At 35.1% G+C, this 18,092-nt stretch overlaps 1 protein-coding gene across 1 annotated transcript in view; it reads right to left on the minus strand.

The window, feature by feature from the left end:
• COL5A2 (collagen type V alpha 2 chain) overlaps positions 1-18,092 on the minus strand; it is a 387,742-nt gene that overhangs the window by 28,613 nt on the left and 341,037 nt on the right. The window contains exons 24-39 of the mRNA XM_055289974.2: positions 17,831-17,875; positions 17,284-17,337; positions 14,172-14,216; positions 10,817-10,870; positions 7,589-7,687; positions 7,028-7,072; positions 6,817-6,915; positions 5,526-5,579; positions 5,187-5,294; positions 3,807-3,860; positions 3,375-3,473; positions 2,789-2,842; positions 1,979-2,077; positions 1,817-1,870; positions 1,672-1,725; positions 365-418 (exon numbers count right to left, since the gene is read on the minus strand). Coding sequence (XP_055145949.1) covers positions 365-418; positions 1,672-1,725; positions 1,817-1,870; positions 1,979-2,077; positions 2,789-2,842; positions 3,375-3,473; positions 3,807-3,860; positions 5,187-5,294; positions 5,526-5,579; positions 6,817-6,915; positions 7,028-7,072; positions 7,589-7,687; positions 10,817-10,870; positions 14,172-14,216; positions 17,284-17,337; positions 17,831-17,875 — 1,071 coding nt within the window. The remainder of the gene's footprint in view (positions 1-364; positions 419-1,671; positions 1,726-1,816; positions 1,871-1,978; positions 2,078-2,788; positions 2,843-3,374; positions 3,474-3,806; positions 3,861-5,186; positions 5,295-5,525; positions 5,580-6,816; positions 6,916-7,027; positions 7,073-7,588; positions 7,688-10,816; positions 10,871-14,171; positions 14,217-17,283; positions 17,338-17,830; positions 17,876-18,092) is intronic.

Consider the following 18,092-nt stretch of genomic DNA (forward strand, 5'->3'; position numbering starts at 1 on the left):
CTCAATAAAAAATTCTAGTCACTGTGCCAATAAAACTAAATCAGCCTTAAAATGGTTTAATAAACTTTGTTGAGCTATCAGAAACATTTTATTCCTGATGTCTTTTTATTGCTTTTTTGTTATTTTTTATTTGTTTTGTTCATAATTTGCAGGTTTGATCAGTTTTTTTAGAAGTCCATTCCTTTACTTTGATCAAAAATGTTCGATTTTATCCAAATGTCTATACTATCTACTGAAAGAGGGATGACTTTTTGAAAATTGTAGAATTTCAAATCTTCTGACCATATATATATATATTTTTTTTTTTTTAAAAAAAGCATTTTAGTAAATGGAAGATGAAATGGAAAACCGAATTAGTGCATACCTGAAAACCTGTGGGGCCTGGAGGTCCTTGTTCTCCTCTTTCACCAGCTAGACCCTAAGTTGTGAAGGAGAAAATAATTGTGAATATAACCAGATCTTTGTCTGCTTCCTCTCTATGTGAACCACTAGAAGTACTGATATTTATTTGTACTTCTTCCAATCACATGTTTTTCTCTTTAGCCAGGTAATAAACTAGTATTAATAGTAATCAAATGGTATTGTTTGAAGTCTCTGGAGGCGAGAAAATATCTACTAAAGCCAGTGACTGATAACATGTCTTTATTTTTTGATCCAAACTTAAATGTCTGGAGCCAATTGTAAACTTATGGAGAAATTGGATTGAATATAGGAAAACCCATTACTTTTGTATATATAATCTAAAAACATAATATTTTTATTATAGTTTATTTCTGAATGTCTTAAGATTTATCAAGACTTCAAAAACAGAATGACTAAAGAAAGCAAAGCTAACATTTTAGAAAGATTTAAACTGCCCCACCCCAAAACAAATATACCAAAATATTTCTGATAAACACTTCATTTTAAAATCCTAAAATGAAAATAGACCTCGAAGAATAAGTATTATTCCTTTTACCTCCTAAAAAATACCTTAAATAATTTTTTTTTTTTTTGAGATGGAGTCTTGCTCTGCCACCCAGGCTGGAGTGCAATGGCGTAATCTTGTTTCACTACAACCTCCGCCTCCCGGGTTCAAGTGATTCTCCTACCTCAGCCTCCTGAGTAGCTAGGATTACAGGCACACGCCACCATGCCTGGCTAATTTTTGTATTTTTAGTAGAGACAGGGTTTCACCATGTTGGCCAGGCTGGTCTTGAACTCCTGACCTCAGGTAATCCACCTACCTTGGCCTCCCAAAGTGCTGGGATTACAGGCGTGAGCCACCATGCCCGGCCTTAAATAAATTTTTATGAGATGCACTATTGAGAGAAGGTATATAATTGAGTATTTAAATATTTTAAATAAAATATTTTATAAAATATTTGTTACACACTATTTTCCTCAGTTGATATAGTCTTTGCAGTCAGACTTTTAAAGAAGTTTAAAGTAAAAAGATCAATCATTATATTTAAAAAGGCAGAAGACATTGTATCACAGAAATCAAAAGAGAAGTTATAACAGAAATTCTTCATTCCCATACATTCTCACTTTCCCTGAAACTTATGCATAAGTCTTGAACAAACATCATTGAAAAATGCAATGTCTATATATATACATATATACATATATATATACATATACACATATGTATATATATATTCTCACACACACACAAAAAAAATGACATACCGGCGGGCCCACAGGACCAGAAGGACCAACTTCACCATCTTTTCCAGGAGCTCCCTAGTATCACACACAGATATTTATGAGCTGAGTCCATGAGAATTTAAATAGTACCTACATTATTTTTCTTTAGGAGAAAATGTATATTTACCCTCTGCCCAGGAACTCCAGCATTTCCTGCTTCTCCAGGTTTCCCAGGGTCACCCTAAAGAATAAATGAAACTTTTGTATAATTCCTTCAATTTGTCAAAAACATACCTCCTCCAAATGAGGATCATGATGAGGTGGCCAACATATTATACACTGTACTCACACTGCTACCTTTGGGGCCTGGAAGGCCCATGCTCCCAGGCTGCCCTCTGATTCCTATGGAGCCTGGAGGACCTGGACGGCCATCTTCCCCTGGAGCCCCCTATGGAATTGACAGGAGCCATGTAAGTTTCATGTAAGTTGTTTCTAAATATAGCATCACCCAAAGTGTCACTTACCTTTGCTTACTATTATGTTACATAAATTTTAAATTATCTTGCATTTTCATGTTAAAGAATCAGGACAGTTGAATGGGTTTTTTAAAAACACTGAAGTATTTTAAGTAACTAGAAGAGAGATTTTATTCTTATTCTAGACATAAGCTTCCTTATGATGTCTCCTGCCAATCACATTAATAGGGGAAATCTTTCTTCTTTCATTTACTCTGGTTTGTAGTAATGAAAATTCAGGACTTCTGTTTCACATTGCAGGACAAGGAAAGATCTTAGAATATATAAGTTGTCAAAATTCATACCTACTTATCTCTTAAACATATAAAATTAAAAGGATATAAAAATGAGAATATTGCTAATAGACAAATTTCACCAATATTAAAAACTATATCATTTTAACTTTTTCACTGATGTCAGGCAGGGAAGCAATTCAATTTCAAATATTTATCTTAGTAAAATTTGATCTACATTTTTGTCAACTTGAAAATAGATCCTAAGAATATGCTTCCAGAAGTTGTTATAAATATGTCAATATGACCAGCATCCACATAATCAAAAACATTAACCTAAATAAATATCATTTAAGTTGCATGTCTATTGAAAAATATTAGTGGTTGTGGACTTCTGTTTAAATTACTTACCAAAGGTCCAAGTTTTCCTTCAGGACCTTGAACACCAGGATTTCCTGTCAAACCCTGAAAATAAAAAAGCAACTGTCAGTTTGTTGCTAATCTGCAGTTGAAGTAAAGATTCTCAAGAGTAAAAATAGTGTTGCATTTTTGTCAACTGAATAGAATGACATTTCTGTAAATCAAATTTTTAAGTGATGTATTGTTAAAATAAAATTTTTCAGAATTTCTCTGCCAAAATTACTTTTTTGCTATATTGCTATAAAAGTATATTTACGAATATTTATAAATTCTTTACTTGCTAACAAGTAAAGTTATAAAATTTGACAAACAGGATTTTTTTCTCATGCCAAGCGATAAAGCTATTAATACATACTGCTTTGAGAGAGACTAAAAGTTACCGTGTTTTCTATATATGATAAAAATAACAAACCAGTATTTTTTAAAATAATGAATTGGATCAAAACCATAAAAACAAAGAAATGTTCTAAACTGTAAAAACCAACTAAATTTAAAAACAAACAAACAAAAACCTGATCAATGCATGCTCAGGAGCACTTCTCCCAATTGATGTAGCAAACACTTGCTACATTCTTACCCGAGCACCTGGAAGCCCAGGTTCCCCTGGACGTCCTGGATCCCCCTGGCTTCCTTTGGGTCCTGAAGAACCTACAGGACCCCGTTCTCCTTGAGCACCCTGTACCAAGGTAAAGCAGATGCATGGAGAAAAAGAGTATAGAAAAACAAAAGCAAGCAGAAGTAAAATTAATGTTTTACAAATCAAGGCACTAATATACAAATCAAGGCACTAATATAACATAAAATTTTGTCACCACATTCCTCCAACTAGATCCTTCCCCCCATGCCTCTTAATACAGGAATTATACAAGAGAGGATTGGGGTTAGGCCTGGTATCTGTATCCATCTCCTTTCTGGATCTGAGCCTATGCAGGCCATAGCTAGATCACAGTGCTGAAAAATGGCATCTTCTGGACCCATGTAAGTATCAACATTGACAGGGCAACCTCACCTTTGGCCCAGGTAAACCATCAGAGCCTGGAAAACCACGATTGCCAGGAGCACCCTACAAATGACCAAAATGTGATTCTTAATTGTTGTTGATATTTTTGCAATATGTAATGAATAGGTGATTTTTATTTTTAGTACTATAAAGTTTTAGCAGCCGTCATCAAGCCAACATGGCTATAGATATGCATAAGAAAAATCTGACTCGATGGAAAAAATTTAAAATTTTGAAGAATATGTAAGTACTGAGCCAAATAATTCCTCAAATCAAGAAATATTCTGTACTTTGGGAGGCCAAGGCAGGCAGATCACCTGAGGTCAGGAGTTCAAGACCAGCCTGGCCAACATGGTGAAAACCTGTCCCTACTAAAAATACAAAAATTAGCTGGGTATAGTGGCAGGTGCCTGTATCCCAGCTACTCAAGAGGCTGAGGCACAAGAATTTCTTGATCCTGGGAGGCAGAGGTTGCAGTGAGCCAAGATGGTGCCACTGCACTCCAGCCTGGACAACAGAGCAAGACTCTGTCAGAAAAAAAAAAAAAAAAGGAAGGAAGGAAGGAAGGAAATATTCTAACGATTCATAGTAAAATTAAATAGAGAAAACTGATATCTAGAGATGAGAGGCATAGGTACTATCTATAGCAATTAAAATGTCAACAATGACATGTATTAATGACACTTTTGTGAAACGTTTTGCATTCTCCAAAGTGCTAGATAAATGTGAGATTATTGTTCTTCTTTTCAGACCTGTCTCAATGTACTCCAGTCACAGCTACCTCTTCTGGTCTTTAAAATCACGAGGTCCTTTCTGCCCTCCTAGCTTTGCATTTGCTTTTTCCTCTGCTAAGAATGTTCTTCCTTCCAAGTTTTCTACTGGTTTATCATCATCTTCAGGTCTCAGCTAAAATGCTATCTTCTCAGAGGATCCTCTTTCCTAACCACCTAATCTAACATTACAACACTGACATATACGTGTAGTTACTCTCCAACGTGTCATGCCTTTATTTAGTGTGTGTATGGCACTTTTTAAAGTGTGTACATATATTTTTATTTACCTGTTGACTTATTGTTTACCTCTCCACTAAAATAAACAACTATTTACTAGTCTCCACATGAGGACTAGGACCATAGCCTTCTTGTTCACTGATCTAATTCCAAGCACAGATGGCTCAAATTTGCATAGACTAGTGATTTAACCAACATTAGTTGAATGTATGAATAATGATTAGTCAGTTGGCTCTTTCTATTTGCACATAACTGTACTGAACTATGCAAGGAACCTGCAAGCATTTCTCTTAACTGTTCTAGTTTTCCTTACTATTCTTAGACTTACACACATAATTCCCTCACAACTATAAGAATGTGTCGTATTATTTAAATTTACCCTTTCTCCCACTGGCCCTGGAGGACCAACTGTTCCTGGGTCACCTCTGGGTCCTCTTTTGCCTTCTTCACCAGGTGGGCCTATCGGACCCTGAATACCATGTGGCCCCTGTTAAAAACAGAAGGACGGTTACCAGAAAGACCCATTCAACCAGTGAATTATAGTTGGAAGCCTAATTTAACGAAGTCAGTCACAAATTTTAAAGTATATGGAATAATGAGATATTTTCTTCTCAAGCTATTGTAATTCTCATTATTATTTTAAACCCTTTAGCATTTTGAGCTGTACACTTCCAGACAATACTATGTTCTTCCTATCATTAAAACAATGAAACCTTACTGGTTCCCCTTTTGGGCCAGCTTCTCCTTTGAAACCTGGAACTCCTGGATCACCCTGAAAAAAAAATATTGATATTTGTAAGAACCAGGACATTTAGCTAGTCCAATCTGCTCAAATTAGTTACAATAAATAGGCTTTAAAAATTCTCTCCAGTTGAGTCTGTTTTGCATCAGTAGTATAATATAATCATTCTTAAATGAATGCATGTGAATATGTTAATATGTGTAAATTTTTATAAAATTCAGTATAATTTGGAAGCCGTTTATTTAATTTATAGTGGTCTTTAAGAGATTTATTTTTAAAATCATGTTTTTTATCATGTGTAGTAGAATAAATAGAATTATTGAGTTATTATTCAAATTTGAAAATTAAAATTGGAACTATCAATGACAATTTCTATAGATAAATATATTTAGGCTGTATTTTAGGATGTGAACTTGTTTTCCCAGAATCAAAATAATTTTATATTTATGCTATATTTATTGAGAATTTAGCAACTTCAAATAGGGCATTTCACTCTTGGAATGTTCAAGGGTTTTCTGTAGGTGTGTCTTTAAATACCAACTGTAATTTAGGTTGTAAGAACTGGATTGCAAAATTCAGAACTTGGTAAAATCAAATGTGACACTAGCAACACTAATGATTTAATAAATCTGTCACCAGCACTTTAAGAGAATTTATCAGCATGACCACATTACTTGGAACAGAATTGTAAATATTTGTTTAAATATTTATTTTTATACATCAAGCTAAAAGCTATTAAGCACAACTTCTCAATGTGTTTGCTTCTTATGGGTTCATCAAAATATTTTTTCTAATAAATAATTTCTGTAAAATATGAAAACATTCAATATGACATTCAACCTGATTAATATATTTGAATCACTCTTTAAGAATAACTCCCAAGAAATAGTTGTTGAACCCATTTTTAGCCTAATTGTCATTATAAATTCCTATTGAAGCTCCATATTCCTCACATGGCTTGCATAATATTTTCATAATATTTATTATTCAATTATTCATAAAATTCTATGAGATGAACCATAAAGTTATAACCTTATTTTAAATAAAAGAACACTAAAATTTAACATACTGCAGTAATGTTCCACTTAGAATTTAAACGTCTAAGTTGTACCTCAACATTTAGCTTTCACTTCATAAAGACTCCCATCTTCCCACATTTGGATAAGTCACGTTATCTATGTTTCATTGCATCACATTACATGTTATTACTCTTGGTGCTCTTAGTTAGATTACACTAAAGGATGATAGTTCTTTCAAAGGTCATTACCGGTTGGCCTCGAATTCCCTGAGGACCAGTGCTACCCTGAGGTCCTGGAGATCCAGGAGGCCCTGCCGAGCCAGGAGGACCAGAGGTACCCGGAGAGCCCTATTAAACAGCAAGAGTGATGTGATAAGTAGAGACACAGGTAGCAGTCTGGGGCCAATGTCTAAAGAATCATGCCCATTTGAGCTTCACATGGCATAAATGCAGTACTCACCGTTGGGCCTTTGGCACCAGGAGTACCATCAGTTCCTATTGCACCCTAAAAGGTACATTAAAAGTATGTAATGAAATATTAAGCAATATCTAGATACAAATGTGGTAGTATACAGATGTCGGGCCATCTTTAAAAAGGAAGTAGAAGCGTTTTTTAAAAATCAACCACCATTATATCATAAAAATTACTTTTTTGACTAATTCTCTTTTACATAAAATAGGTAAAACTTACAGAGTTGACAAGGGAAATATATTTTTTCACAGTTGTAAGCACTCATTTAGAATTCAGAGACTATATTAAATTTTATATTTCACAATAGCTAGAAAAAGAGGACTTAAAATGTTCCCAACACATAGAAGTGATATATGCTCAATGGGATGGATATCTTAAATATCCTGACTTGATTATTACACATCTTAGGCATATAACAAAACATTACAGGTACCCCCTAAATCTGTACAAATATTATGTATCAATAAAAAAAAATAGGTTGAATTTGTTCTGATGCTACAAGAAATGTCCAGCTTTCTGGGCTGGTTCTTAAATATGCTAGAAACTTACAGGAAGACCTGGAGAGCCAACTGGACCTGGGGGCCCAGTTTCACCTCTCTGCCCCTGAGGACCTTCAGGGCCTCGCGCCCCTGTAGGACCTGCTTCTCCCTAAAAGGGAACAAAGGGAAATGTTAATTTAAGAAAAATACAAGAGTGGCATTGTAGAAAGTTGACCGCTTATTTGGAATTTTACATTTGAAACCCAAATATTTAAAGAGGCCATAGAGGATTACAAGAGATGTGTGCCCAACCAAGCTTAAGGAGTGCACTCACTTTCCCACTTCCTTCTTAAGGGATGACGCTGGTGGCCTCTTCACTAGGAATATTCTCCATATCCAATCTCCAGTTGAAGAAGCCCTACACCAGGGTTAGCTTAAGTTCCCTCTCCTCTGAACCTCCACAAAATCTGAAATTTTTCTTACCACATCTATCAGAATTTACACTTATTACATATCAAACAGTTAAGATAATCTAAGTTCATGAAGAAAAACTAGAAACAGCCCTACACCTCAACAGGCACACTGAGTCTACTCAAAGAATAAGATAGGCTTAAATATCTTTTATTTAAGATATTTATCAAAGAATAGATATTCTTAAATCTGCATGGTTTACTTTTAATATGTTCTTACATAAATACTCAGGTTATTCAAACCCATTTCCATATAAACAGTGTATATATTCAGACTCTTTAACACAAATCAAATGAAGGAGAAAAACTGACCGACCCACTGTTCTTAAAGAGGTTGTTTCTGTTCAATGTATTAGTTTAGCAATTTACTACAAAATTAAAGCTTCATGCAATCATTAGAGGATAAATCATATTATTTTCCAATATTTATAAAACAACCTAATACCAGCTAAAACATGCTGCAAGATTCAGACAATAGTTTTCCAAATCTGTGAGACTCACCGTAAAAAGTCTATATAAAATTTCATACCATCATTACAGAAGAAGAAATTGTTTCCTTGCTATATAAGCAATATAACAAATCATATTTCAGAGTATAAGATTTGAGTTGTAAAAATTCAATTCCAATGACCTTCAAGAAAGCATTTATCAGTAAAGTGAAAAACATCTGGGCTACAACTTTATTTAAGTCTAATCAACTTAATTTTTGGCAGCCTTATAAGCAAAATGCCATCTATTTTTAAACCAAAGAAACAACACTTCTTTGATAAGAATTAAAAGACACTTTTTAAAATGCAACATTAAGAGCAGAGTGAAGTGGTTAAGGTAACTTAATAGCTCCCTTTATTTCAAGCCAAGATAGTGAGTCCAGCTGGCAAACAAAAATGCCTAGTTGAGTTTTAATTCATATAAACAATAACTTTTAGCACAAGTTTTTCCCATACAATGGTTGGGACATACTTACACTAAACATGTATTCTTTGCTCATCTGAAATTCAAACTTAACTTGGTTTCTGTATTTTATCTGGCTTATTATGTACCTATGTGGATCTAATCCTAAAGGGGCCTGGAAAACTAAAATTCTAAGCCTTAGGAATCTCATCAGTATCAGTAAAGCATATTGAATCTCTGTTTCACTTCACTGAAATACAAAGAACTGGATTTGGAAGTTTATTCTTTAGTCAGAGAGCAGAGACCATGGCAGAACTTTGTAGGAAAAGCAGGATCCTGTCCAAAAACAAAGATCCAGGAATTTTATGGTGGAGAGAAGCAGGAAGGAAAACACAGAAAATTTCTAACAGAAACAGTTTTGCTAGATGTTTGAGTTTTATTAAGCAGTTTTCAGTAGCCAACAACTAGTACCACAAACACCCAGGAGGAGAGAGAAGTAACCAGAGTGAACGGTTGTGTAAACTATGATTGCTAGTGAAGTTAAAGTAAATCCCATGAAAGTTGCAGTATAAACCTCTTTCTGCTAATTCATAGATTTGTGAGTATTTCCTTAACTAGAACTCAATTTGGGGACGGAGGGTCTCACAAAAAGAGGGAAGGGATTTTGCATGTTTTGATAGGGGTATATAGAGAGTCTGGGCCAGAGTCTGTGATAGCGACATTATTACGACTTCAGGGAGCAGATCAGATTCAGAGGAGAACCCAAGAAGATCCCACCCACTTGAGTTCACAGTGAGTTCTCAGTGAATGCAGGGAAAGGAATTAAGGCACCATTTTAAAGCAGCAGCATTCCCATAGCACAGTGTTTGAATATGTCATTAGAGAGAGCCTACAGAATAATTTGACTTGATGATTCTCACATTTTCAAGGAGTATCTGAAATGTTAGCTACAGACATTTTTCTTCTGGTTTGTTTATAAGTTTAAATCCAATTTGAGTAGCACAACTAATAAGAAGCATGAACCTACATTGAGGGTGTCCTCTGCATCAGGCCCTATGTGATGGGTTTACGTAGATGGTGTCACTTAATCCTCAACAAAATTCCATGAGAAAACAAGGTTTGGAGGGGCCAGGTGACTGTCCGTGACCGCAGTCATTTTTGTACAGCATAATCTTGTGCATAATCTCTTCAGGATTAAGAAAGTCTTTGCCAAAGGGAAACATGGCCTCAGGGGGAATCAGATGTGTTATATTGCTTACAATTTGAAAGAGGTGTTCTGAATTAATTCACTAGTTTATCTAATGTAATCCTAATGTCCATCTAATGTCATCCTTGAATTTATCCCAAAGTAGAGAGAAAGAACCAACTGTGACTTACTACAAATGTTAAGTCATCTCACAGAATACTTTAATCCATCCCACATGAAGAGCCAAATATTCTCCATGCCCACTCCTTTAATGGCTGCATAGAATTGGGTTGGGGGGCTGAGGAAGTGCAGAGTGATAACAAATGTTGGGTGAAAGAAGAGCCTTTTGACAGCATCTAATTTATTTTAACCTCCTATTGTTTGGAACATTCTGCTGTTTATTACTTCCAGGTACTCTATTCAAGAATAGAAAATAGAGTTCCAATTCAGTTTAAAGCTCCTATTCCTTATAGTTGTTTTGATTGGCTGGCATTAGAGTCCTAACATATCAGGTTCTTTGATATTATAAGGGTACAATTATAAGTAATTCTCCTTTAATTATATTTATACAGTTAATTTTGTTTTTTCTTTTATCTTTTTCCATGTAATAACGAAAAATGAGCATACTCTAGGCTCTTTCCTTAGTTAAAAGTAACTTCCACACTTTCCAATTAATTAAATGTCATTCTTCACTTTGGGACTCATGTAATCATGTAGCGTTAAATACTGTATATTAACATTAACATCTTACCTTCATTCCAGGATTTCCTGGAAAACCAGAAGAGCCTGGTATCCCAAGAGGACCCTATTAAAAGAAACCAGAAAAGTAATCAGACATGTATTCAGTTAGTATCTAATTAGGTCATTTTTTAGAGTTTCGTGTCATTTTGTATTTGACACATAAGAATAACCTGCCTTTCACTTTAAAATTACAAAGATAATAGTCTAATTTCATTATAAGTACCTTCAACATCAGTCTAAAGTAATACTAAAAGACATATCCAAGGTATTAAATATAATTGGATTACTCAAATAGCATATAAGATTAAGTCAGTCACAAACATAAAGTGTTTCAAACAATTGCCTCTTGAGAGATGTACTTTCTTTGTGTTAATCAAATAATATAGTTTTTAGAAAGTTATATTTTATATCAAAATCTAGTACTTCATTCTATAAAAATGATGCTTCAGAACCATCTGGAGGCCAGGCGTGGTGGCTCATGCCTGCAATCCCAGCACTTTGGGAGGCCAAGGCAGGCAGATCACCTGAGGTCAGGAGTTTGAGACCAGCCTGGCCAACATGGTGAAACCCAGTCTCTACTAAAATACAAAAATTAGCTAGGTGTAGTGGCTGGAGCCTATAATCCCAGCTACTTGGGAGGCTAAGGCAGGAGAATTGCTGGAACCTGGGAGGTGGAGGTTGTAGTGAGCTGAGATCAGGCCATTGTACTCCAACCTGGAGTGAGACTCCATCTCAAAAAAAAAAAAAAAAAAAAAAAAAAAAAAAACCCATCTGGATATTTTAGAGAGGTTTTTCAGGCAATAATAAGTGGATATTTATATTACCCTACATTTGGGAAGGCATGCATAGAATTTAAACCATTGATTAAAAGACTAAATTTAAAAGAAGTGAGTATAAGAGGAATTCTAGTACAGATTACTCTGACTCTTCAAGGATTGTACTTTAATCCCATCAGTTTTGAATTAATAGAAGCCCTTTCAAAGTGTACTTATTTTTTCATCCTATGTTTTGTTTCCAACATATGAGAAACAAGGAAAAGATCCTTGGGGCAAATGATTTCAATTTCTATAATTATACTTTACTTTTGGCTAATAGCTTTAAATTTTTTTTTATTTTATGATCGTTCAGTCTTGGCCCATGTTGATCATGAATATTTCCTACAATACTTTCTCTCTTTCCCTCATAATATTTTCTTTCCTTGGTGTTTTGTTAGCATAATTTACCTTGTAGAGCTTGACTCAATTTTTCCTGTTGCAGCAAAATAAAATTGTTCCATGGACTATTTATTTAGGAGCATTTTCAGTAACACCTTTGTGCTCAATTACTACATTAAAAAATGGCCATAGAAAACATTTTATAAATATATTTGTGCTATTATAAAACACCACTTTTCGGTTTCCTGCAACAGCTATCCACATTGATGATCCTGTGAAATCATCTGTAGAGCTTTAAAAAATACTGATTTCTGAGTCTACCTCTAGAGATTACGTTTAAATTGGATTGGACATTAATATTTTTAAGTTTCCAGGTAATTCTAACGTACAGCCAAAGTTGAGAACCACTAATTTCATGACGAACAGATAAAGTTTACTACATGATGCCTACAATATGAGTATGTACAGTTTACTAGCAACCAGTGTTAATCATATATGAAATAATTTATTCTAGATACCATTATATCTTCCTTTTAAAAGTCAGGGCACCACTACTGAAGTCACATAATTTGATGGGAAAAGCACATGTACAATAAGTTGCTCTAAAGTTCAGAAAATAACTTTATGTCTTGAAGCTCTTTTTAAAAATTAAATTAGTTTTGTTTTGCTTGTAGAGATATAATTTAAGTGTCCTTGACCAAATAATAGTAGAGACCTTGATCCACAGCACTGTTACAATTAAAATCTACTTCAGCTCCACATATCTCTTAGGATCCTTTGTACCTCTGGGTAACTCAGCAGTTAATGAGCAGCAGTTGAGGCTATTCACATGGGAGAACTATTGCAAGTAACAGAATTTTAAAAAGGTAATATGTTTGAGATGTGTCAAATTTAAAATATTTGCCTCTGTTTATAATTTATATTTGATTATTTGTTTATAATTTACAGATGATTCTTTAGTCTTAGCCATCTTCATTTCATCATCCACATTACCAGAGATGATCTTTCTGGTCATAAAGTTCCTATGTTTAAAATCTCTGAATGATCTCACATTAATTACTATAGAAAAGAGCTCAAAAACCCTTTAAGTAGGTAAGTAAGCATAGCTCTTTATGATCTAGATCTAGTTATAAGTATTCAGATTTTCATCTTCAAGTGTGAATTAAAGGTTCATAGTTACAGAGGATTACCTATGAAATAGTGCAAGATGGTCTGAAGCAAAATACAATAGCCTTGTCCATACCAAGCCCAAAAAAGCACAATGTACAAAATATTGGTACATACTGAGACCTCATCATTTCTCATTCCATGTTACATTTTTACTCCCACAGCTGTATTTATTGCCTGTATGTTAAAAATTTCCAAAACTACATTTGAAATTCAAATTTCTATCCTGAGCTCCACTCTTGCATATCTAATCACAAAATTGAATTCATTTATTCCCATTCTAAATGCAAACCCACAAACGGTATTCTGTTCCTCTTTCTTTATTTCCAATTTCAGATAAATTACATCATCCATCAAACACTTTAAACCAGAAATCTACTGGGCCATGTCCATGAGAGTTCTTAGCTCATTGACATGCAGTCGGCCTCTGTTACTACCATAATAACTTTAGTTCACATCTTTGTAATTTCTTTCTGGAATTATGCCAGTGATATTCAAACTCATTCTTTATTCTTAGCCATCTTCATTTCATCTTCAACATTACCAGCAGATTATCCTCTGGTCATAATGTTCCTATGTTTAAAATCCCTGAATGATCTCACATTAACTACTATAGAAAAGAGCTCAAAAACCATTTAACATGGGAAGTATAACCCTTCATGATATAGCTCCTGCCTCTCAATCCAATTTTACCTTCCTAGAATTTTCTGAGCCCACTGTGTTTTTTCATCTATCTGTCCTATGGACAGTGCTATATTCTTGCCCATTTTATATATTAAATACTTATCTTTCAGGACTTGGCTTGAAAGTTGTTCCCGTACCTGAAGTTGTATACTGCATTATGGAGTTAACAATTATGTTATACAACAATATTAATATCTCTCTCTTCCTTAATAGAACAGTTTTGAAGAAGTACTATGTGTCCATCAGCTTTTTATTCCAAGTGTCTGGAATGTGGTGAGTGCTCTGTAAATGTTTTTGAATGTACAAATGGAAGAATGCATGAATAAATTAATGAATTAATATGAAAATAATATAACTCACCATTGGTCCAGGTTTTCCAGGCATACCATGTGCACCTCGTTGACCCTAATTAAGAGAAAAAGAGACAAGACAGGATAAGATTACATTTTAGACTATATTTTCTCATAATTTATTTGCCTTATAAAAAATTTCCATGTTGCAAATTGAAGAATAAATATTAAAGTTAACTGACAATAGCCCTCACTCAGTTAAGAGCAATATAAATACATTTACACAAGCTGATATGGTAGTCATAAATGCATCTATCCTTATAGCAGTAAGAAATAAAATCAAGACAGAAAATGAAACTGGTTAAAATGATTCTTTTTACTTTAATGTATCATCTTCTAACATATGAACTCAGAGACAATGAAAATTTGAACACCTCAATATTCTTAATAGCCAGATTAACTCAGAGAAGCAATGTCCAGAAAATAAAACACACAGAGAGATAAATTAAGTTATAGTGAATTCTGTACGTTTCACCCAGAGCTCCCTTAAGTACTGAAGTATTCATCCTGTCATCTGGAAATATAACCTGCTGATGGCTCACTATTGATACATTCCCTAGGAATTGCCCTCAGCTAAAGGGAATTAGCTCTCTCAAGATTGTGCTCTTTCCTTGGTCAATGCAGGAATACAAAGCATCGGCCCTTATTTGAGACAAGTCTGCGACAGCCATCTCAGCTCCACAGTTCCCCTGAAATTGACTGAGATCTCTGTTGCAATTGCAACACAATTCAATTTCTCCCTCTGGCAAACCCTGCTTTTATTCATTCCTTCTTTCAAAAATACAGTTTCTAAGAGTACTCACCAATAAATTTCCTGTACTGTATACAAGTCACTTTTTTGAGGCTGTTTCCTAGGAAAGCTGACCTAAGACCCTAAGACCATTGATGCCAGAGTGGTTACAAGAAAGCAAACTCTAAAATGGGATTTGTAAGCTGGATTTCCCACTGGTCAGCTGGTGACAGTCGGAGTATGAATCACCCTCGGCATGCTGTGATGGCACAATGGTAAATATTGTCACCAATGGTGAACAGAGATATTTTAAGGGAATGGGCTAGTAATGCAATATCTCGGGCATTTGAGAAGAATTAAGAAAATAACAATTGTAAAGCTGATGGAATTGCATGGGTCTTGTATAGTGCATCTATTGGAGAAAGACACTAAAAGGCTGATGGTGATTAATCGCTAATGTAAGACTCCTTGGCAGCATTTTTTTAAATTCTCATCTGCAACCAGAGAGAAGAAAAAGCTGAATATCAGGCCAAGCACAGGGCTTAATGCAAGACTATGAGAGCTCTTGGGATGGTTGAATTCTCAAACCTAGAAAGTCTGTTATGTCATGGTCAGGATCCTGGATTGGGAGGAGTCAGACTCTGAGATTTGGCAATAGGATATGTGGGTCAACACACTGAAGAACTTCAGCTGGGCCCGGTGACTCATGCCTGTAATTCCAGCACTTTGGGAGGCTGGGACAGGAGGATTGCTTGAAGCCAGGAGTTTCAGACAAGCTTGGCCAACAATATGAGACCCTGTCTCTACAAAAAAAATTAGCCAGGAATGGTGGCATGCACCTGTAGTCCCAGCTATTTGGGTGAGAGTATCGCTTGAGCCCAGGAGTTCAAGGCTACAGTGAGCTATGATTGTGCCGCTGCCCTGTAACCTGGGCAACAGAGTAAGACCCTGTCCTCAACATTTAAAGGAAAAAAAAGAAATTTAAAATCTCAGGTCCATCTAAAGTCACTTGGCCTAGAGAAGTGGCTCATTACCCCCATTAACAGTTGGTACTTCTCTCTTGTTGAAGATGATACCTAAGCCTCTACTTTGGAAGACAACTTAAGCCTCACTTCTGGACACCAGACCAATAACTAACACTACTCCTGATTTTTTAAAAACATATCATACACCAAAGCACCTATAAGACCTAAACATCAGGTAGAGGTGGGATCTGAGAAAGAATGTATGAGTCTTGGTCCTGAAGACACTGTATCAAAAAAACAGAATACAAAGTTGGAAAACTTTAATGATGTGGATACACTGTCTCGTGATATTGCAATTTAACACCCAACCCTGAGAAATAGTGCTAACGTGGGATACAGTTCTTAGAAATGTGGGAAGAGCAATAGCCCATGCTGGGGCAGAAATGTCAGACCTCCCTTGGCAGACAGTAGAAGAAGGCACAGAGAAGTAAGCATACTATATTGATAGACGATGTTAGCCTAGATAAGCCAATAGCTGACTATATTCTATAATATTCTCTATATCCCTTTAGGACACTCTGCTTACTAAAGTGATAAAGCACGGCCTGGTGAGAGGGTCTTACACTTTCCAAATCAGGGCCCTGAATTTGGTATTGTTGAGTAGCTCTGAGTTGGTTCTCCTCTATGGGCTGGAGGTAATAGCGGAGACAGTGTAAACTTGGGATTGCTAATAGTAATGGGGACGATTGGATCTTGGAATAACAGAGGAAAGGTGGCAGTCTTTAACTGTCTAAAGCAAAGTAGGTGCAAAGTAATAAACTGTAAGTTTGAAATATTAGTCAGCATAGCCTGATCTTCAGAGAATTGTGAAAAGAATAATTAGAATATGCCTCCTATACAGGTTCAAGTTACATAAATAGTCTGCAAGAGTATTTCTCAATCTGTATAATTAAAATGAATCAAGGACAGGTGATCAGGAGGCTCAGATCTTTCAAAGAGTGCACTCAGAGTACCCTCCTTTTAGGAGTATGAGGAACATAAAATGCTTGGAAGAATTCTTGGCATATAATAAGCTCTTGATAAATGTTTCCTATTATTGTAATTTTATTAGCATATGCAAGTTTGTGTTTTTCTATGGACTATATTCCATGCTGTTATATGTAATCATTATTTTCTTAATTTTTGTATTAAATCTACAAATGTACTGTGGCTATATGTTAACATTAAAAGCAAAGGGAAGGTTGTTCAAGAATTCTCTGTACCTTCTTTTCAACTTTTCTGTAAACCTGACTTTATTCCAAAAGAAAAAGGAAAATAAAGGTGACCAATACTATTACTTTCATTTAAAAGGCAAGTTCAGTAAACCAAATCTGAAAATGAATTGAAATACACATCTCAGCAGTATAAGTAAAAGCAGATATACTTACAGGAGCACCCTGTGGCCCAAGTCTCCCTCTCTCTCCTGGCATTCCCCTCGGACCCTATAGACGATAGAGAAGAAATATCTCTTGAAGCACCTAATTTGAAATGTAGAGTAGTCTGACTACCCCACTCAATCCAATTGAGATTCAAGATAATTGGCCACCAAGCAGTAGTATTTCCAGGGGCAATGTTGGGTTTGAAAAACTATCCCCTTGTGGAGATAAATAACCTATCACCTCTTACATAAATAGATTTCGCTTAACCTGGCTTTAATGGGCTAAATCTACGATAATCTTGATTTGATCACTGAGTACAGAAAAAGAATAAGGGCATTCAACTGTTAAGAGAAACAATGAAATGTAGGAAAACTTTTCTATTAGAAGGGCTCAACTCTCTTGTACTTGTCTATCAGCTGGTAATCAAGATTATTTTACCAGCCAACATATGTTGTCCATTTATTTTTATTTTTCATTTAAAAATTCTTTTGTTATAATCTAAAAGGCAAGGAAATATAACCTTAGAAATTTAAGAAACAAGAAAACCAGCACATACCAGAGGACCCATGGCACCCATTGGACCAGTGGGGCCAGCTTCACCCTAAAAAAAAAAATGAGAATACATTACAGTATGAGAAGCCAACAACTGATACATCACTTTGTTCTGTGTGTGTAATTTTAAAAGCATATTTTCAAAGAGGACATATGAAAGATGTACTTTTGATATAGGATCTCAGAATGTTGTTTTATTACCTCTTCTCAAAATGCAATAGTGGTGTAGTTTTAAAGAAATACATCTAAAATAACATTGGGGACTT

This window comes from Symphalangus syndactylus, chromosome 8 (genome assembly GCF_028878055.3).
Source record: "Symphalangus syndactylus isolate Jambi chromosome 8, NHGRI_mSymSyn1-v2.1_pri, whole genome shotgun sequence".
NCBI classification, from domain to species: domain Eukaryota; kingdom Metazoa; phylum Chordata; class Mammalia; order Primates; family Hylobatidae; genus Symphalangus; species Symphalangus syndactylus.